The 22,746-nt window shown below is 35.0% G+C and overlaps 1 protein-coding gene across 1 annotated transcript in view; it reads left to right on the top strand.

Moving 5' to 3' along the window:
- The window catches only part of LOC111415113 (adhesion G protein-coupled receptor E2-like), a 295,725-nt gene that overhangs the window by 191,585 nt on the left and 81,394 nt on the right, over positions 1-22,746 (top strand). Inside the window, exon 3 of the mRNA XM_071196332.1 lies at positions 13,797-13,902. Coding sequence (XP_071052433.1) covers positions 13,797-13,902 — 106 coding nt within the window. The remainder of the gene's footprint in view (positions 1-13,796; positions 13,903-22,746) is intronic.

Below are 22,746 nucleotides of genomic sequence, written 5' to 3'. Positions count from 1 at the left end.
ATCCACAGAACTGTGTTCCGGCACAGTATGACACTTATAACAGTTATTTACTGTAGAAAGTATTCCAATAATGACGGAGGTTCTACATTAAAATAAGTCGAAGTTACACTGCCATACAAGCATGTATGGGCATTCGTTAAAAGTGCTACAACAAGATAGTACTTTCCAACAGGTTGCAAATACAATTTCTGATTTTTTTTGAAATCTAGATAGGCAAATTGTTGCACAAGTTTTCCGAAGCTCCATTCCACACATTGCCGAACTTTGGACATTTCTCGATTGAACCTGATTTGCATTTCTGACAATGTAGTGCTAGAATAGGGCCGTATTAATTGTTTCTTTAAAGGGTACCCTTCATCACCATAAATCATCGAGATATACTATGTTTACTGGAGTGCGAGCTTTGAGGTAGAAAACGAGCCGGCCTCCCCCACCCCATAACGGCAAAAAGCTTCAACGTAACATACGTAATATTTTTTTTTTTCCTAACTATAATAACTTAAATATGTATTATTTGGTATTTTTCATCATTATTGAATAACATTATTTGAATTACTTAGTCAATATTGAATAAATTCATGCTGAATTATATCCATTAGTTAGTACTATTTGTATTTCTTGCCGTTATAGGGTGGGGGAACATGCTGGCGAATCGGACCGTTTTCTCGACCAAGCGAATATCGTGAGCACGTACTCCAGTAAATTATATGTATCTCGATGCCATAAATACAATATGGATTACAGTATAGCTGTAATTGATCTAGTATAAGGGTATCCTTCAAAATGAAAACATCATGCCTTCGACCTGGATATGGCATGCTCATATGGATAACAATCCCATTTGGTAATGTAATACATTGAAATTTCATGCAATGGAGACGTTTATGTCCACTATACATCTCTTTTTGATTTATTGTGGGTCTACATATTGCTCGAGCAGTTCCATCAATAAATCCACCATTCTACCATTCTGGCCAATTCCTTCTGATAATTTAACGTAAACCATGTATTTTCAGATATGTTAAGTAAAAGTGCCCCATTTGCCATATATGAGCTCTATTATCTTATTTAATAATTTACTTAAGGAGGTGTAGTGTAATCCAAATTCTTCCTGCAATTCCTTCAATCGCTTTGGGTAAACAAACCTGCGTAGTAATAAGCACAACCCTCCAATTCCTTAAAAGTATAATACAGTTCACTATATAGTAATTCTTAAAAATTATTAATTACTACATACCATCTATAATATGTTGATCGCTTGTTTCTATCCTATTGAGCAGATGTAAAGCTTGATAAAGTCGAATGATGTCATGCTTTTCAAAACGAAACATAAATTGGCAATTTTCTGGTGGTATAAAATGAAAATTAAATTTCGCTACCGAACACAGTGTCTTCCTTTCTTTAACTGCTTTTTCTAAAGAAGTAAACACAAGAAAATCTTCAACATTATCTATATCAAACAATATGAGATTGTGCAAATCTTCTGTATACACTTTTGTCATTGTTGGTCTAGCACATGTCAATCTACATGTCAAGAAACAATTGTATACAGGGTGAGTCAAAAAGAATGGAAAATCCGAATACCGGAGACACTAGACACCAAAATATGACGATTTAACCTAACATGTCTTATACAAATGTCGGTGGTTTTTAATACACAGGGTGTTGAAAGTTAAATTTTTATTTAGAAATTTCTTGATAATTTTGAAGGTTTTTATACTATTAACATAAAATTTGATAGTTAGATGTTTTCGAGCATGAGAAATACGAATTTGATATTTGTTTTGTGATTAGTGGTAGAGGGCGCTAGATACACATTATACGTTTGAGATATCAAGTCATGACTATTTTGTCTGTTGAGGTATGGTGAATTAGAACCAGAAATCTGAAGGAGTTTTCAATTTTGCACAAAAAAGGTACTCTTGCTTACATTGTCTAAGTCTACTGGTTTCCAAGTTATCTGTTTTTAATTGTTTCAAAATTAATTTTAAGATTAACATTTAAAATCAATAACATACAGTAACTGTAGCAATTAGTAACGATAATAATCGGTAACAATAACAATTAATTATTAATTATTAATTATTAATTATTGATTATTAATTATTAATTATTAATTATTAAATAACAATAGAATATTGTGACCATTTTCAAAAATCCAGTGGATTTAAATCTGGATTTCTCACTATTAAAAAACTCATTATGTCTTGGCATTTTCAAATTGGTAATAACTTTCTTGTTGGTAAAAATGATTATTGCACACGGAAATTAGATCAATATTGACAATTAACAGGCAATTGTCGAAACATAAGCGAAAAAATAACTCAACTTTGCTCATGTTAAAAAATAAATATTTTAGAAGAAAAATACATTTAAACATTTAAAAGTAAATAATTCGAAAACCGATACTTAGACAATTTCAATAAGAGTACCTTTTTTATGTAAAATTAAATGCTCTTTGTAATTTGCAGGTCTTATTGGTCGTAGCTGTCGAGCCAAAAAACTTATGATTTGATTTATCAAACGAGCAGCGTGTATCTAGCGCCCTCTATGAGCAATAACAAAACAAGTTTCAAATTCGTATTTCTCATGCTCGAAAACATAAAACTACCAAATTTTATGTTAATAGTACAAAAACCTTCAAAATTATCAAGAAATTTGGCAATAAGAATTTAACTGTCAACACCCTATGCCTCGAAAACCACTGACATTTGTATAAGAGATGTTACGTTACTTCATCATATTTTGGTGTTTAGTATCTCCGGTATTCGGATTTCCCATTCTTTCTGACTCACCCTGTATAACCACACATGTTTTCAATTAATAACATTCAGGTTATGTTTCACATTATAACCTAAAAGTGGCAACATAACGTAACGAAAACACACTACCGCAAACTCTTTATTTACACAATTTTCCTGAAATAATAACGGAGCCAATCAGAATTCGATTTTGAATTGTAAGCACCGACGTTAACCGCAAACAAGTTTTCAAGAAATTAATTTACGTTACGTTATAATCAAAAAATGGCCGCCTAACGTAACGAAAATACACTACCGCAAACTCTCTAATGACCCAAGCGTGGTTTAGCCGCGGCAAAAATCCGTGGCAGCACGACGTTTCTTATTTTTTCTTGCTCTCATTATCAACATATCGGCTAACGAAAACTTGGTTTAAGACAGAGAAACGACCAAGCTTTCCAACCGTGTGCTTAGTTTTTCGCTAGCGTTATAAATATCAAAGATATCCGTCCGAAAAGTACATAGATGGAAATACAAAAGTAAAGTTTGTTGCCAACTGTAGGCTCTGTTTCAGGAACGTTTTTTTACAGACGCCGACAGATATTGATGGACGAAAACTCAGAATAAGATAGCCCAAGGTCAGCTCTTTCCGAATATTTAAACGATTTGTTGAATTTCCATCTGGCAACGGCTGTACAAGGCCGTGAAGTTTGGTAATTCTGAGGTAAATTGAATGCAGCGCGACGTTTCTTATTTTGTCTTGCTCTTATTATCAACATATCGGTGGACGAAAACTCAGTTTAAGATAGAGAAAAGACCAAGCTTTCCAACCGCTTAGTTTTTCGCTATCTTTCTAGATAACGAAGATATTGGCCCTAGAAGTAGGTGGAAATATAAAGGAAAAAGTTTGTTGCTGAGCGGTTTGTTGCTATCGTCTCGCCGGTCCTTAATAGTACGCTTTAGTAGATAACAAGTTTCTCATGGCATATGTACGATAAGCCATCACTTTTGAATTAAGTTTCGACCTCGTACATCCCACCATCTTGTGTAATTTCGAACCAAGAGATCCATCGTCGGAGCGCACTATAGTTAATTATCCCGAAGCTCTTCGCGGTAATACAACTACCCCCTCATCCAAAAGGGCAACGTATGCGGAAGGAGGTAAACTAGTTACCGGAACTTGCGAATCATGCATAAATGGCCCGTAAGATCCTATTTGTATTAAAATTAATAATAAAACATAAAAATTGCTTTTCTTTTTTGTTTTTATTGTTTTAATGGTTTATAAAAGCAATGTTGCGTTCCTCATAAAACGACGCGCTAACACCACACCGACGCCGTCCGATAATAAACACAATTACCGAGAGCTCTAAGGTACCTTAGGACTTTATTAAAAGCAGTAAATTCAGCCCGGTGCCGCCCCCACCCTGATTCATAAATTACATAAATGCAACGCTTACGACACGTAAATCATACGTATTTGCAAGGTAAAAAGTTTTTAGTTAACGTATGCGTCGCTGCAACGTTTCACCCATCATTTCTTCTCCTGAGGGGATAAAAACCGTAGAGATCCGAGCGTCGTAAAACAGCGAGACACGACCTCCGTGAAATATTGAAGAAGTTGAACATGAAAGTTTTAGGCAGCGACGACGCAAATAGAAACTTTCTGGATTGAAAACTTTTGTTAAGGGGAATGTTTAAGTATATACGGGTATCAAAATGAAATTATAAATTGTGATTAAGTCTTTTTTTAGATTTTAATTAAAAAAACCAACTAGTAAATTATGAAAATTGGATCGGTATGTCGTCAATCTTGAAAATAGGAGGAAATTTGAAATCGAATTTTGTGCAGTGAAGGGGGATGGAGGGAAGGCAATCTGTTACCGGTCGACACGGTGCGAATCGAACTGTTTCCGCTCTGGCAAATTGAAAACGAAGCGGAGGCCGCTAATTTTCAACCAGCGACAACAGGTTGTGAATTTATTGCGGTTTTATCGATGGCGCCGTCCGGTTCCTAGGCACGTTTCTTTCGGATTTGGTAGCTTTGTTTGTCTTTCTTACCGCAACGTTTCAGTTTGTTTCTGTTTCCCTTACGTCGAAGGTTAACGGAAACAAATAGCTCCAAGGATCTTCAAACAAACTATTTTAAACAATAATCAAGACGGGGTTTTATTTGGAAACAAATTGTCTGATTTGATACAAAAAGGAATACAGTAAAATCTCGACATAACGGACCTCGGGTATTCACCCGAGTTGTCTATGCGATGTATAAATCAAGGACGGTAGTTCTAGTTTAAATTGTTATTCAGTGCTAGATTGTTGTATATTTTAATTGAACGAAAAGTAGAACTAATACTAGATCTAGAACTAGGAACATTAGGATTTAGTTGTCTTGAGAAACGCACGGCTAAACCTGAATATTTCTAGTTCTAGGTCTAGTATTAGATCCATAAAAATATATAACAACCTGACGCTGCACAACTAAAACTAGAAGTTCCACTAGCACTATAACTAGAATCAATATTAAACCTTGACCTAGAACTAGAAAAATTCAGGTTTCGCCGTCTTTTGAGAAGTACGGCTAAGCCCCAATGATTCTAGTTGTAGATCAAGTGTTAGTTCTAGTGACAGTCTCTATTGTTATTGCACGAATAGTGGAACCTTGAAGTAGAAACATTTGGGTTTAGCTGTTTTAAGTAGTTGTTATTCAACGTTAAAATGTTGTATATCTTTCAATGAACTAAAACTAGACCTAGAACTAGAAAGTTTCGGAGTTAGCCGTGCGTCTTCAGAGTCTAAAGTAAGTTGATAAATTGGTTATATTCAATTAAGTGTACGAGCACGAAAACAAATGAAATAATTTGATTAACTGTCGTATCCTTTCATATCGTGCTTTAAACTAAAGACTGTTAATTAATTATCGTATCCGACGTCATCAGTGCAAGTATGCAACCAAATACGCAAATCGCGTATTGCAATATCAATACTGTGATATTGGTTGCATACTTGAAAGCTGAACTTTGTGGGATGAACTGGTCTTATACTCTTAATTATGCTACTTGCTATTATGAGGCTGAAATATACTAGTAGCGTTGGTCATGATGACCTGATTTTCTTAAGAACTGTGAAGACTGTGCGTTATGAGATTATAAGCCCTTTGTCGGAACTTTTTAATTTAGGCGTTCTCAGTGGAATATTTCCATCTTGTCTCAAAAAGAGAAGATAAGATAAGGGAAGACACTACAGACATAGCAACTGAAGAGATAACAATGGAAGAGTTAGGAGAGGCAATGATGAGGATGAAAACAGACAAGACTTGCGGCAAAGACAAGATAGATCCGGAGCTGATAAAATATTTGGAAATAAAAGGGAAGGAGCGGCTTCTAAGTATACATATATAAAATCGCATGGGAGTCGGAAATAATCCAGAAAGATTGGGAGAATAATATCATCTTACCAATACATAAAAAAGGAAGCTACTCGAAGTGTGAAAATTTCAGAACGATACCCAACATCTACAAGTTGAACATCTACAAGTTGAAGAAGATGAACAAGCAGCATACAAAGCAAGCAAACAAACGAACGATAACAAACTATAGCTAATATTCTTGGGCCTAAAAGCAGCTTTTGCCACGGTTAACCGTAGTATTATATGGAAGTGCCTAGAACAACTAATGGTACCACAAAAACTATCAAAAATAATTGAAAACCTATAAAAAGAAAGTCAAGGGCATAGTACAAATGATGGGAGAAACATCAAAAACTTTTGAAACGAGCAACGGAATAAAACAAGGCGATAGCCTGAGCCCCTTGTTATTTATAATATTAATGGACAGAGTGATAAAAAATACAAGAACAAGAACAAATAAATTTCAAACAGTAATAGGTTATAAAAATTTGGAACCAATAAAAATAGATAATTTACTATATACTGACGACATAGTGCTGATAGCAGAGAACCATAAAAAGCCAAGGAAGTTGGTTGAAATATGGGCAGAAGAAATTGAAAAGTTGGGCCTAGAATTGAACGTAAATAAATGTACATAAAATCGTGATAATAAATAAAAAGGAAATAAGAAATAACCCGAAAGAAATATTTATAGAGGAACAAAAGATATAAAAAGTATCATCATATGAGTACTTGGGCAGTATAATATCACAAGATAGAAGGATAGATTTAGACCTAAATGCAAAAATAAATAAAACAAACAACATATATCATACTCTAAACAGAACAATTTTTGGGAAGAGGCGATAGATAAAAAGATAAAATTGAAAGTGTACAACTCAGTGGCAGTCCAAATATTAACATATGCCAGTGAATCATGGACACTCCAGGATAAACAAGAAGGAAAGATCACAGCAATGGAAATGAAATTTTTGCGGAAAATAGTGGGGAAAACGAAGTAGGATAGGATAAGGAATGAGGAAAGAAGACTCGGAGTAAATCAAGAGAGTATAATTAGCAAAATAGAGAGAAAGCAACTAAACTGGTACGCCCATTCAATTAGAATGGAACATAACACATAATAGTAAAAAAGGTATTTGAAGCAAAGAACAAGGATAAGAAAAAGAGGGGAAGACCTAGGAAGAACTGGGAGGAAAAAATAGCAGAAGTTGGAAATGTGTTGTTGTATGTGTTGTTCCCTTGAACGACACTTCTTTATTGACTACTCTTACAAGTTACAGCTTCTATTATACATATGTATATTGAACATTTAGTTACTTAACATACAAACATACCACGGCCCCGCTACATACCCCTTTCTAAAGCCCACACTATAATTTCTTTAACAAAGTCTTTTAACATTAATGAAACTCTTCTTTCACGTCCGCTTCTCCGTGTTTCTCCATCTATCTGTGCGCTGGTTTCGGTCTCTTCCAAATATTGAGGTTCGCTCGGACCATCCGGGATCTGTTCGCTGATTTGTGGTAGTCTTTGGAGATGTCTTCTATTTCTTCTCAAATCATCTTTTTCCGTTTTTACAACATATAACATTGGTTCGTCAGCTGTTTCTTTTATTATGCCTTCCCGCTTCTTATTTATTATCCATACCCGATCGCCTGGTTCGGTTTGTGTTCTTTCGAACTCGATGACGTTTGTTGTAATTCCTCTTTTGTTCTTCCTTTTCTATTTTTAGTTTTTGTCTAATGATGGCATGATTTGGTAACTTAGGTTTTAATTTGGCCTCGATTCTTGGGGGTGGGTCGCGCATTGATCTACCATACAAAAGTTGAGGTGGAGATGCTCCACATTTTAACGATGTGTTTCGGTATATTAACAATGCTTTGTACAGGGTGTCCCAGACCACCCGTACCAGCCGATTTATTCGGAAACGGTGAGTCCTAGAGAGTTGAAATAAAAAATTCGTCAACTAAAGCAGACACCCTCCTTCTAGATAGTGTGTTACGACCGACCAACAACAACCGGAAGTGGGTGCAATTGAGTAGTACTTTAATATTTTATATGTAAAGAGGGGTCAATTACGATATCATCGTAAAGAACTCTTCAATAGAAATCTCTTTTGCTTGAAAAAAATTTTTATATTGCTAATCGTTTTCGAAATAATCCACCCTAATTGTTGGTACTTTTTACCGGTGTTATTTAAGTTGACAAATAGATGTCGCTATTCGTCGTTTTGAAAAATCGTGTAATTTAGAAATGGCTGGTTAATAACAAGAAATTGTTTTTACTAACAAAATGAATAAAATAACAAGGAGTTTTTTTTACCACAGAAGAATATTACAAAACACTAAATAATAAAACTTAATAAATTAAAAATTATAAAAAAAAAATAAAATTATTTAATTGTTATTGACAGAACGTCAACCTTGTGAAACTAGCAGTTATCAATTCTTCGTATTTATCTTGAACAACTAATTAGAATTTTATTTAAACATCAACATGCCTTTCAACAATGAAGAAGCGTATGACATGTTGATGTTATTGGGGGAATGCAGACAAAATTTTCGGGCTGCCGAAAGATTGTATGCCGAGCGCTTTCCTTACCGACCACAGCAAAGTCGTCATGTCTTCAGTCGTCTTGCTTGTAGAGTTAAGCGATTTGGGGTAGTTCGTCCTAATCACAATATCAGACACAGAATAAAAAGAACCGTGCAAGACAATCGAACAGCGGAGGTAATAGCCGGTGTTGAGTTATACCCTCATTTATCCGTCCGTGATATGGCAAGGGAATTGGATATCACCAAGAGCTCAGTCCAACGGATATTAAAAGAAAATAAATTTTACGCTTATCATGTAAATCTTTGCCAAGAATTAAGAGATCAAGATTTTAATAACCGATTACAATTTTGTAATTGGTTATTAGGCCAAACTCAATTTTTTCATCGGAATATCCTTTGGACAGATGAAGCGACATTTAAAAGTAATGGGCAGTTAAACCTGCACAATGCCCACTACTGGTCAGAAGTTAACCCCCATTGGATGGTTGAAATGAACAATCAAAATCTGTCCGGATGTTGTTGGTCGGTCGTAACACACTATCTAGAAGGAGGGTGTCTGCTTTAGTTGACGAATTTTTTATTTCAACTCTCTAGGACTCACCGTTTCCGAATAAATTGGCTGGTATGGGTGGTCTGGGACACCCTGTACATGTCGTCGTTCGTCTCAAGTATTTTCTTAACTAGTTTGACTGCACTTTCGGCCTGACCATTAGCTTGTTGGTATTCAGGACTACTACTTGTCCATTTGAACCCATATGTCTTTGCAAATCTTTTAAATTCGTAGCTGTCAAATTGTCTACTGTTATCTGTTCTCTTTTCAATAGGTATACCATAATGTGTGATATAACGTCCTGAAAGTGTTCATTAACTTCCTGACATTTGATTTTTCGTAGTTTGCACATCTCGAGATATTTAGAATAATAATCTTGAACTACAATATAAGTATTGTTTTGATAGGTTGCTAAATCTGCACCAATTACTTCCTATGGTTTTTCTGGTATTTGTGTTATAATCATCGGTTCTACTACACGATTTTTGATTTTTAAACAGTAATAGTACTAATTATGTTTCTTCGTATGTCTGGCCACCACACTGATTGTGAGTCCTTTGCTCTAGCTATACATCTATTAATACCTTGACGTCCTTCGTGGATTAGATTGAAAATTGAGACACCATTTTCTCGCTTCTGTGGGTATTATTATACGGTCTCGGTATGTGATTGATGTATTCTTTTGCTGAGTCGTTTACTTTATTCTTTTTCGGCCATCCATTTTTGATACATTATTTTACACATTGTAATCCTTCGTCGGAATCTTGTTTCTTCTTGATCCTTTCTTCGGGAATAAAATCCGCTTACCTCTTTGATAATAGAATTTACATAAATATCTGCGTCTTCAAGTAAAATGTCTTTATCGGATTTGGTGCACAACGAAGCTCGAGATAAGGCATCCGGCACTATTAAGTCTTTTCCCGTCGTATACATGATATAGTTAAATTTAGCCAAACGCCTGCGGAATCTTTGCAATTTATTAAATAGTTTGTTTAGTTGTTTAGTCGCGAGTATAAAAATTATATTAAAAATCGTTTATCTAACAAGAACTGTTCGAGTCTTTCACACGCCCACGTAATTCAGTTCTTTACAGTTCTTTTTCAATCTGCGCGTAACTACTTTGCGTTTCGTTTAATGTCTTTGAACAAAAATACACTGGTTTCCACTTGTCTTTTTCGTGTTGTTGTTTGAGAACAGCACCCACCCCGTACGATGATGCATCGGTGGACACTCGCGTTCGTCGTCGCATATCGAATTTTGTTATTTCCGGTCCCATATGAAGACATAATGAGTTTATTTGCGATTTTTCGCTTACCCCTTGCTTACCCCACGTTTCCCAATCTTCTTTCGCAAATGAGAACTTTTCCGGTGCTGGTATTGTCTGTTGCCCGGTCACTAGTATTTCCGGTTCATTTCTTGTAGATTTTTCACTAACTTTTGCATGCTATTTAACTGCTCTATTAACTGATCAATGTCTGCTTCTTTTTCACGACGTACTTTTTTCCCGTTTGACGCCATCGTCCACGAATTTAATCCGACCTCGTCCGTTTCGTTCTACGGCACCCTTTTTATTTTTTGAAATTATCTCTCTTGCGTTCGTTTTTTTTCTCTTCCATGGCAGTTTTAATTTCATTTTTTTCCTTTAAAACGGTCACCTTTTGTTTGCGCTTAGACCTGACACCATGTGTTGTTCCCTTGAACGACACTTCTTTATTGTTTACTCTTACAAGTTACAGCTTGTATTATACATCATATTGCACATTTAGTTGCCTAATATACAAACCTACCACGGCCCCGCTACAGGGAAGACTCAAGCAGATATAAAGGAATTATCCAGGAACCGGAACGAGTGGAAGAAGTGAATGGAGGAATAGAAAAAGATATATCCGACGCCATCGGGCATAAGGATCAGGAGAAGAAGAAGAAGTCTCAAAAATAACAAAGTCATTGCAGTCCATAAGAAGGGATCGCTCATTAATATTGGCAACTATTTGCTTATATCTATAAATAGTCTTTTCTAATATTTTTGAACTATAACATATCCAGATCGAATTCGCACTTATGAAAATCAATTTCAAATTTACGAAATTGGATTTCACACAACTGAAAATCATTTTCGTACTAACGAAAAATCAATTTCGTACTAATGAAAACCAATTTTACGAAACTAAATTTTTCCTTTACGAATTTCAAAGTCAACATTATGAAAACGAATTTTACATTCGTGAGAATGAATTTTATGTTTATGAAGATCAATTTCCAAAGAATTTTACTAGGCTGTAAATAAAGACCTATATAAACATGTTTATTCAATGGAATTTTAATAACGAGTATTTAAATAATTACAACAATATAATTAAATTAAACAATTAAATGATAACTATATATAAATTACATCTTAAAACTTATATTTCGTTTAGATCTCGTTTAAATCTTGCTCCCTTAGCACAGCAGCATAATAACGCTCCACATGATTTGTATACCCCAAAAGATGTTGCTGGGGAGTATCCCTAATTACTTCATCTGCGATTTCTTCTAAAATCCGCATTTTACGTTCGGCAATAGTGAGTCCTTGATTATTATTTAAATGCACATAGTTCAGTACGTTTGGCATTCTAACTTGTATCTGTCTCTTCACTTTAGATTTAAAGGAGCTCCATAGGAGTTCAATAGGGTTTAATAAATATGGATACGGTGCTAAACGTATTATTTGAACATCCTCTTGGGGTTGCAAAACACTTTCCAAGTTTGAGTGCACAGGTGCGTTGTCGATAATAAAACTCGGTTGCAAAAATCCTAAATTTCTACATGTTGCAATTAAACCTCTAAACCATACTTTGCATTCTGCACCTTTATACGAACCTCTTTTATGCTCAAAAGATACAATTTGTGTGGAACACATCGCGCCAATGCAATGCAAATTATTTCCTTTACTTGCCGGAACAACCACATGAGCTCTATGGCCAATTTTTGATCTACCCTCATTTCGACGGCAATATAAATTAAAGTTGCACTCATCAATCCAAATGAGGTCTCTACCGTTACCCCGGCTTTCTAAAAGTTTTTCAACATACTCCCTTCGTTTGACTTTATTTTCGTACGTATTGATGTTTGCAACATGTGGACGAATTTTTTTAAGCAAAAATAATTGACTGGCCGGACGGTAAATTATTTTCGCTTATTGAAACACATTGTTCTTTATCGTATTCATTGAAACACGAAGTTCAAATTCATTATGCACGCGATTAGATAGATCTTTAAGCGTTAACGTCCTATCTTCTTCGATCCACCTTACTAACGCTTCGTCAATTGCAAGAGTTTTTTTAGACTTGGAACCTTCTTTAGGTTTCGGATCTTCTTGATCATTTTTTAACCATTCGTACGCAGTGCGAACGTTGACACCCAGTCTTGAGCAGTTTGCCTCCAGTTTTTACCATCTTCGTAAGCTTTCATTATTTTTCTTCTATCAGCAGCACTAACCTTATTGTATTTACCACGAGGCTTTTTCATGGAGGTACGAAAGTTTGACGTTTATTAAAACAAATACCAAGCATACATGACTTATTCTTCGCAATTAATTGTCTTTCTTTAGGTGAGATTCCAAGTGTAAGTATGCTAGATTTTTTTAAATTGATTTTCAAAAGAGATTTTGATTCAAATTTATTTATTATTTAGAAAACATTAAATTAGAAACCTCTGCCAAGTTTTTGGGTATAACAATTGAATAATCTGGCCTTTAATGGTCATATTGACTACGTTTCGAAAAAAAATTGAATTCTGCATGTTTTGCAATTCTAATGTTAGAAAGCTTGAACGTTGGTGGTATCTTGAGTACATATTACGTCCTTGCGCACTCAGTTTTGACATACAACACATTCATTTAGGGCAGAGCATCTGGGTTGATGACGATGTTTATTGCTCAGAAAAGAATCATTCGGTACATACATGGTCTCCAACCAATAGAGTATTATCGTCCCTATTTTCGTACAGGGAAAATTTAACTATTTGTAATATTTTTAAAGCCGTAGTCCTTTTTGCGCAGCCATCTTCACCAGTTTTTGCTTCCTGGCCATGAGTATAACACGAAAAATAATAAATTATTGCATTGTTCGAGAAGTCGCCATTCTATTGTTTTGTTAAATTATACAATAATCTGTCAAGCTCCATTAATACAGTAATTAAATAGGAAAATTTCACTGCATATATGGAAGCCTGACGTATTTATATTAACTATTGTTACGATTTGTTTTATTTTCTTTTTGTATTTACGATGATGACCAATGCTATGTACTGTGCTAACTGATTGAAATAAATTATTATTAAGTGCCCGTATTAATCCATTATATCGAGGTTTCATTGTATTATAAATTTTAAAGGCACAATTTTTAATTGAAATTTTTTTGTTTCAAGTTAAATCGATTTTTCATAATTTGATTCATTATGTATTGATTTAATTAACATCATAAATTACAAAATTTCACCATTTATCACGAAAACGAGATTTATAGCTGTCACTAACTGATTGATACGTTTGTTCGCAGTCTATTTTCGGACCTTCGAAACCTTTCCGGTACGGCCCTAATGAACTTGTTGGCAGCCCTCTTCATGACCCAACTGCTTTACGTCATAGGAGTAGGTGGAGTACCGGTACGTATTAATTAATACCCTTTATGTTGCTCATTACGTAAAAATTAAAATAATGAGACCAAAAAAAAGTGAAAGAGGTCGCCTAAAAGTTTATCGGTCGCATTTCGACGTTCGTCGTTTTTGTCGTTTTTAGGGTCTTTATCCCAGACATAAACTCTCCCCTTTTTATCGAGTTCTTTGGCCGACGACGGTTTACGCTTCGAATTTTACATCCCTCCGGTTTTAAAAGCTACCTATTCATTTCACAAAAACTTGAATGAAGAGAACCCTTAAGTGGTAATTGTACGAAATAAAATGTCTGGGATAAATCCAATTTAATATTTTTACTCTCTCGTATACGAAATGGATAAAAAGAGAGTATGTAGTGTAATCCTGCAAAAGCTCTACCTCGAGAGTTTAGTGGATATATTCATTTTTAATGCTATTTCTAGGTGTATGTGTAAATACAATAATTCAAAAACGCAATTACCTACAGTGACGAAATTTTAGCTAAAGCTTTTGGGCTAAATCCATTAACAGTAAGTAGTACTTAACCTGAACACAAATCGAATATAAAATTTTAGTAAAATATCTTTACCGGAAGAGGAACTTTTTTTGAACACAACTGTCGTTTGAAATGAAGATAAATTAATTAAATGTTGCACAAGCCTTTATAATCATAATAAATAATCAGATATAAAATTGCGGAACTGAAAGTGATACTTCATCTGAATGTTTGGCTTCTTTAAATTAAATATTCATCAATGAACATTATCTATCAAAGAACTTTTGCAAATGTTGTTATTACATAAAAAACCGTACAAGTTGAGTGTGGTTTCTGCAGTATCGTTTCTAGTTTTCTCTGTCTACCGTCGTATATTTGGCGATCGTCCATGTATTTTCTCTTTTTTCAATCTGTCTGCCTCTTCCCCTCCTTCCATCCTACCCTGCTTCCCATATCTGTTTGACCAGGTTGTTCTCGCTTATTCTTACCATCTAACTAAGTCGGCTCTTTTCTATTTTTGTTATTATTGGTTTCTTGTTAAGTCTTGGTCTTAAGTCGTAGTTCCTCATTCTATCCATCCTTGTTACATCTTCTATTCTTCTTAATATCTTTATTTCCAAAGCAGTAAGTTTTGATGGGTACAAAAACAATCTCATAAATTTATACACCCATACCTCGCTTTACGGCCTAGATACGTTCCACGAAACTTGGCCGCAAAGTGAAAAGCCTTATAAGGAATCAATTATTCTAATACATCGAAAAAAAGTTTTTTTTTGCCGTTATAGCGAAACATTTTAGGCCGTAAATCGAAAACGTGCCTTAATTGAAGAGGGCCGCTATAGCGAAATGCCGTATAAAGAGCGACCGTGTAGCGAGCAGTGATGGGCGCTGGGTAAATACCCGGCTGGTAGGTATTTATAAAATGGGTATTTATCTGGGTATTTACCCCGGCCCAGAGTAAATACCCAAACAGTACATATAAAAGTGATACAAATAAAAATATAACAGATTCGTACAAAAATGTAGAGGAACATGATGAAATGGGCTCGTTGAAGACGATTGTCAACGATCGAAGACGTATTATAATTAGGTAACCACTGCTCATTCTTTATTCTTGCGACGATGATCCGCCCAGTTCCACTTGAGCTTTGCCAAAATGTTGACCGCATCATTTACGCCAGTTCTTCTTTGTAGGTCTTCATTTCGTATGTGGTCCCTCAGGGTTACACCCAGCATCGACCTCTCCATCTTTCTTTGCGTTACTTTGAGCCTCCTGGTAATGTCATAACCAAAGGAGGAACCACGCATTGATTGAAAGCCTTTCTTTTCAAATATACAGGAATATCGCTCATGAAGATGTCTCTAAGTTTCCTGTAGGCTGCCCATGCGAGTATCATCCTCATGTTTAGTTCGCTTGTTTGACTATTATCTCTCGATATACGAACCTCATGGCCAAGATATATGGCTGCGATGCGAACTAACTGAGATGAGTACTTTAAGAACAATAATGGAAAAAACAAGAACAGATAAAGTTAGGAGCAAAATTGTAAGAGAATTTTGTGGATTCGGATATGTCATGAGTTTTGCTAGGGGAAAAATAAAAAAAATTAATGAATACTTCCAAAGATTGGAAGAAACCTGGTTGATTAAGACAGCACGAGACCAAAGGTTAGCTAGAAAGAGATCCCGGGAGACCAGAAAGTTGGATTTCCAGCTCTAATGAAACACCATGAATAATGCGTGAAAAACAGGTTACAACCTGAATAAAAGAAGAAGAATAATAAGATCTTCAACGTGCTACTTAATTTTCAATTGGAAATCAACAATCTGATGGATCTTGGAATCTTGGATTTGATGGAAGTGCAATATGACTAGAGAAGAATCATACAACAAGAATTAATGAAGCACAAAAACTGAATTTAGTCATATATAAAGGTGAAAGAGTTATCCATGTTGCAAGAATAATGATCAAATAAAAACCATATAAAAACTTCTAACTTGCGTTTATTAATTTAAAGTCGTACTAGTTTCGGGTTACCCCATCATCAGCGACAAAGTCAATGAAGCTATAAAAGGTGCAGACTGGAAATCAGGAGAAAGTAAAGCATTTTGCTATCTGATGGATAAACAAAATGAAGATAAAGTTGAAAGTACAAATGGCGACGTTAAAAATGTGGAATGTTAAAAATAAGAAATTCGAATAAATCTTTAAGATCGTATTAAAGATGTGTTGGTGGGATGAGATGAGGCGAGACTGAAAACAGTCTAGCCTGAAACTTTCTCCTGATTTCCAGTCTGCACCTTTTATAGCTTCATTGACTTTGTCGCTGATGATGGGGTAACCCGAAACTAGTACGACTTTAAATTAATAAACGCAAGTTAGAAGTTTTTATATGGTTTTTATATATAAAGGTGTCCCAAAATTAACGCAAGATTTCAATTTGCCGCCATTCATGCAGTAAAGTGTTGACAACCCTAAAAAAAAAATAAATCGACAGTTGACAGTTTAGGGTTAGTAAAAATGGAGCCTTACACAATAGAACAACGTGTCTTCATTAGTGAACAATATTTCAAAAATAATGACTGCTTGGCGGCCGCAGTTCGAAAATTTCGTACAAAATATGGTCGGAATACTGTTTTAACTTCGTCATCTGTGAAGAGATTAATTGAAAAATTTCGGGAGACAGGATCCGTTGGAGACACCAAACACACTGGTCGTCCAAAAACAAGCCGTTCAAATGTCAATATCGAAGCAGTGCGTGCGAGTGTCGGCGACAATCCAGGAACCTCAATTCGGCGTCGTGGACAAGAATTGCAAATTTCAAGAAGCTCTCTACAGCGTATACTCACTAAAGATCTGTGCCTACATGCTTACAAAATTCAATTAACACAACAACTGAAGCCCAATGACCATGAACAGCGTAGAGAGTTTGTTGAATGGATTATTGAGCATCAACAAATGAATGCTAATTTTTCGAGCAAAATCATCCTAAGCGACGAAGCACATTTTCACCTTGATGGGTTTGTTAATCGCCAAAACTGCCCTTTTGGGGTTCTGAAAACCCACATGTGATTGTCGAAAAACAAATGCATCCACAATGTGTCACTGTTTGGTGTGGATTTTGGACTGGAGGCGTAATTGGACCATACTTTTTTGAAAATGAGGCTGTTCAAGCAGTGACTGTTACTGGTGCTCGATATCGCGATATGTTAACACAGTTCTTTTTGCCGAAATTGAATGATATTGATGTGGCCAATATTTATATGGTTTCAACAAGACGGTGCCACATGTCATACAGCCCGTGAAATACTTCAATTACTGCATGAGATATTTCCAGGTCGCGTACTCTCTCGTTTCGGTGATCAAAATTAGCCCCCTAGATCGTGTGATTTAACACCATTAGATTTCTTTTTATGGGGTTATTTAAAATCACAGGTCTACGTCAACAAGCCCACAACCACGCGTGCATTAAAGGAGGAGATTCAACGTTGCATCAACGAAATTCAGCCACATTTATGCAGAATGGTCATGGAAAATTTCGAGAAACGAGTGCGTATGTGTATGCAAAGCCATGGAGGCCATTTGCCCGATGTGTTATTTTATAAATAACCCTATCCTATGTGCTTTATGAATCAATAAAAAAATTACAATCAAAAGACTAAAAACTGTGTTTTCTATTTAATTCAAATGTTGCGTTAATTTTGAGACACTCTTTATTAGGCTTATACTCAATTCAGGACATTCAAAGTTGTTTTTGAAACATTAAAGAAATCGTTAAATATTTTCGAAGAATATTACGTAAACGAGAATGGTCGGTAGTGAAAATATAAACTTTCCCGAAATATATGTACACTTTAAAGCTAATAACACCAGGAATGTGTATAAATTTGTTAGACAGTTAAGACAAAGGCACAAATCACACACAGCTCTATGCTGAGATGGAACAGGAAAGATAATATGTAATAGTGAAATGAATGACATTTGGAATAATTATTTCCAAAACCTATTAAGCATAGAAACTGATTTGGAAATAGACAGCAGTCCGTCACACCAAAGAAAGGTTAGGCCATGGAACGTATATCAATCAGTGAGGTTCAAAACGCAATCACTGCGTCAAAACATGGAAAGGCATCAGGGATTAATGACATACCATCGAAAGTATTCAAGATAAAAGTATTCATTATCACCAATATTGATGTTAGAGCTTGGAACAAGATTTGTCCTAAATTTTGTTGATATTTAGCCCGACACTTGCACACGTCTCCTCTATACGTTCAGCATCAGTTTCATCTCTCCAAGGCTATCCGAAATAAGGACTATATCGTCCGCGTAGCGCAATTTAGGTATTGTTATCAATGTTTATACCTTTTTGGGTCCAATCCAGTTGTTTAAATGCACTCTCCAGGACCGTGATGAACAATTTGGGTTCAACATTATATCGCATTGCCTTACCCCACGCCCAATAGGTATTCGATCAGTACTTTCATGCAATTTTACCGTCATTGTAGCATTCTTGTAAGTGTTATAAATAAGTTTGGTGTATCGATAATGGACTCTGCATTCTTGAAGTACTTGCAAAACTGCCACTAACTCAATTTAAATCAAATTTTATAAATACCTCTAAATACCCATCTTGGGTAAATACCCCCGGGTATATATCCAGGGAATTTTCCCTTGAAAATAAATACCCGGGTATTTAACAACACTGATAGCGAGGTATGGGTGTAATTTAGTACTTTTGCTTGCCTCTCTTTTCTTTAGGAACAGTCCTTTCCATGCATTAAATAATTTAGATGTAACAAGTATCTCATTGTATATATCTACTTCCAGATTTTCATTATTATCCAATCATATATCGTATATCATTCTTTCTGTGATAATCTGCATGGACTCTCTTGTTTTCGTTACTGCAATTATTTCAAATTTGTTAAAATTAATTCACGTGCCGTGTTTCTTGAGATGCCTGCTCTGAGTTCCTATCATTCTTTTCAGCTCGGCTTTGTTATTTGATCATCAGCGATCACCAGCGTATAACAGATCTTTAACTATTATTGCTTTTAATTGAAGTACTTCTGTAGTCAATCCTTTCTGGTCTCTTCTACATACTGTTGATTATTATTTCAAACAGCTTTCGAACTACGGCGAAGTAAGAGAGTAATACCTCTGTAATTATTACAGTCAGTAATATCTCCTGTTTTAATTGGGATTATAATACCGAGATTCTAATCCTCAGGTTTCTGTTTACCTTTCCATGTTATATTCCTATGCATTTTATCATATTAGGTTTCATATTGCCTGCTCCAGGTACTTTCCCCTTTTTTAATTTTATCCAACATTCTCTCTATTTCATCCACTTCTATATCTGGCAGTATTTTATTTTCTATTAACCCAATCTAAGTTTCTAATGGCTTCTCATAGTGAATCTCTTCCTCCAATAATTCATTGCAGTATTCGAAGCATCTTTGTTTTACCTCCTCTTCTGACATAAGTATCGTTCAGTTTTCGTCTTTGATGTATCTCTGGTTTGAGTTCTTACCTTTCCTTAAGATTCTCAGAGTCCAGTACAAAAGTTTCAAGAATTGTTTGCCATGTGTATCCATTCTGTGTCCAAAATTCCTCTACATCTCTTTTGTAGCTTCCTGGACAGTCCCTTTTACCTCTGTTCTGTTTTGTTTATACTTTTCGTAGTCTTCACTATTGGACGTATCCAGGTTCTTTTTTCATAGTAACTTTCACCATGGTGTGTGCTTTTTGTTAACTCTGTAACTTATCACCCCACATGTTTTACTGACGGACTAATTACAATATCTTTAAAATCTTCCATTTGCTTCCAAGTTTTCGGTTTTGTATTTGTACCAATAAGATTCTGTTTCTGCTTTAATTTTATTTTGGTATTTTAGCCTGATGATATTTTATTGTAATTTGTGTACACCTATATAGAAAAACTTCATGACTTATTTGATAGTGGCATTGTTGACACCCAGCTTACATCCTGTTGGCTCCCTTGCTGCCACCATGCCTTTTGTTTTTGAAGGAGAAACAGCCATGCTCAAAGCTCTTTGCAGGTCTTACTCTTCTTTGACAATTATCACAGTGTCATCAGCGCCAGTGTAGCAAATTATACAGATTTTCTGTTGGCCCATTTTATATCCTAAGTTTAAAGTTACTTCCTCGACTACTTTGTCCGTTGTCGGATGTTACCTGATATCTTCGATTAGTTCTTCTCTGACTCTTACATTTGACATGTTGTTAGTGAATTTATGTATTATGTTAAATAGCTGGAAGAGTTGTTCACTGCCTCAAATTTCATTTGTTTATGAATTTAAATCATAGTCATAGTTGGGTTATAATCGCTTGCAGATAATGGTTTGTTGGTTTATTACAAACAATTTTCATCATATAACATTTTCTCCTACGACTTTCGAGATATTGATATTAATAAAAAGATTTCAATTTAGAGGATTCTATGGTTTATAACTACAAAAGCAAAACAGTTGAAAAGAAATGGTAGTATAGATTATACTTTTGTTCTATTATTGTGAACATTTTTTATTAATATCATTTGCATCCACAGTTTTTAAACTTTGAGTGAAAAACCATGTTGATGTTCAAATACCTCAACTTTAAACTTCTTGCGTGTCGCAACAACCACAATCTCTGGGTTCTAATCCCCGTTGATAGTTGCAGTGCTTCCGCAGTCTCTTATCTCGTAGTTTATGACTTCTCTCCATCCTCCCAGGTTTGTATTATATTTTAGCCCATATATTCTTCGTAAGATCTTTCTTTCAAAATTGTTTAACAACTCTTGGTGAAGATTATTTAGTGTCCATGTTTCAGATCCATAGTTTACTTGCTTACAGAGCGTACGAGCGTCTTGTATAACCTTTCTTTACAGCCTCTTATTAAAAGTTTGGCCCGTACTAGTTTCCCTAGCGTGAAAGCAGCTCTATTTGCTGCTAGTATTCGAGCCTTTATTTTACTATCGATATTGTTATTTTGAATTATGATAGAGCCTAGATATTAAACTCATTCACCATTCAAAGTTGTTACGTCCAATCTGGATATGTACTTCTCGCTCTTCAGGTAATCTACGTCCTGTTACTTTATATTTGCTTGATTTGTAAACCCAAGTGTTTTCCATCATTATTTTATTGTTCTAGAGCTTCCTCTTACCAGTGCTACATCATCCGCATACTCCAGTACTTGAAGTTGATAACTGTATATCGTACCTCCAGGGTTCAGTGTAATTCCGTCTATATACCCGTCGTAATTCCGTCGTATTACCCTTTCCAGGACGAGATTAAATAATAGCGGATTCAGCTTCAGTTCGCGTTACATTTCAAACTCCTGGTTGCCTATTTTACATTGATATTTGATTTCTCCCACTGCATCTCTTCAGTTTTCGTGTCTTTAGTAATAATTGGAACTCTTCTAGTATTTTCAAAATTTCGTATTGTTTTACTTTATCATAAGCCATTGTGGAATTGATGTATATATTGGTGAATGTTTAATTCATTGATATTAGTCCCTGCTAAAACCAGCGTAGTAATCTCCTATGATCGTTTCTGCCACTGGAGTTAGCCGCATATGGATTATCTGCATGAACAATTTGTACATAACCGCAAGCACGGTTAGAGGAATAACCTTATTCTATAGTTCGATTAAATCAGCTTATACCTCTTTTTGAATACAGGACTAATAATGCCGGATTTCCATTCTCTAGGGAACTTTTCCGTCTTCCATATTCCTCCAAACAATTAGTTTATTATTTAACAACAAACAAAAAATGTATTAGTTTTTAGTTTGTGTTAGTTCTGCTGGGATTTCATCACAGAGTTTCTGAATGTATTGTCCTATACATTTAAAATTCAAAAAACACATTAAAATTGAAAAATTAAACATCAAAAAGTTATTAATAAAACGTGGAACAAATAGACGCAAAATGCACGACTGTCAAATGTAAAAAGGGAAAACCCGTTTTTGGAGTGAGAACACGATTCCCAAAAATTTTAAGATGTACAGTGTACAGAGAAAATTCATCAAACATATGAGCGTTAAACAAAAATAAATTTAATTTATAAAGAATCTCTAAATTTCTTAACAATAATAAAATTAACTCAAAAAAATCAATATAAAACCAATTAAAGGACTAAAATAGCATATCATTGGAGAAATTTAAGGTGTTATTAGCATTGGAACCTTGTAAGTTGCGTGAATTATTATGGTTAAACCTATCTAAGGCAAACAAATAAGCATAAATGTTGCTAAGGTTCTGAGTATCTGTTTTAAAATTTACAGAATTCTGTGTATAATTGATGTGTACCATCTCCAAAAATAGCCTATTATGATAATTGCTTTC

Source organism: Onthophagus taurus, chromosome 6 (genome assembly GCF_036711975.1).
Source record: "Onthophagus taurus isolate NC chromosome 6, IU_Otau_3.0, whole genome shotgun sequence".
In the NCBI taxonomy this organism is placed as follows: domain Eukaryota; kingdom Metazoa; phylum Arthropoda; class Insecta; order Coleoptera; family Scarabaeidae; genus Onthophagus; species Onthophagus taurus.
This window is presented reverse-complemented; position numbering and strand designations above follow the sequence as displayed.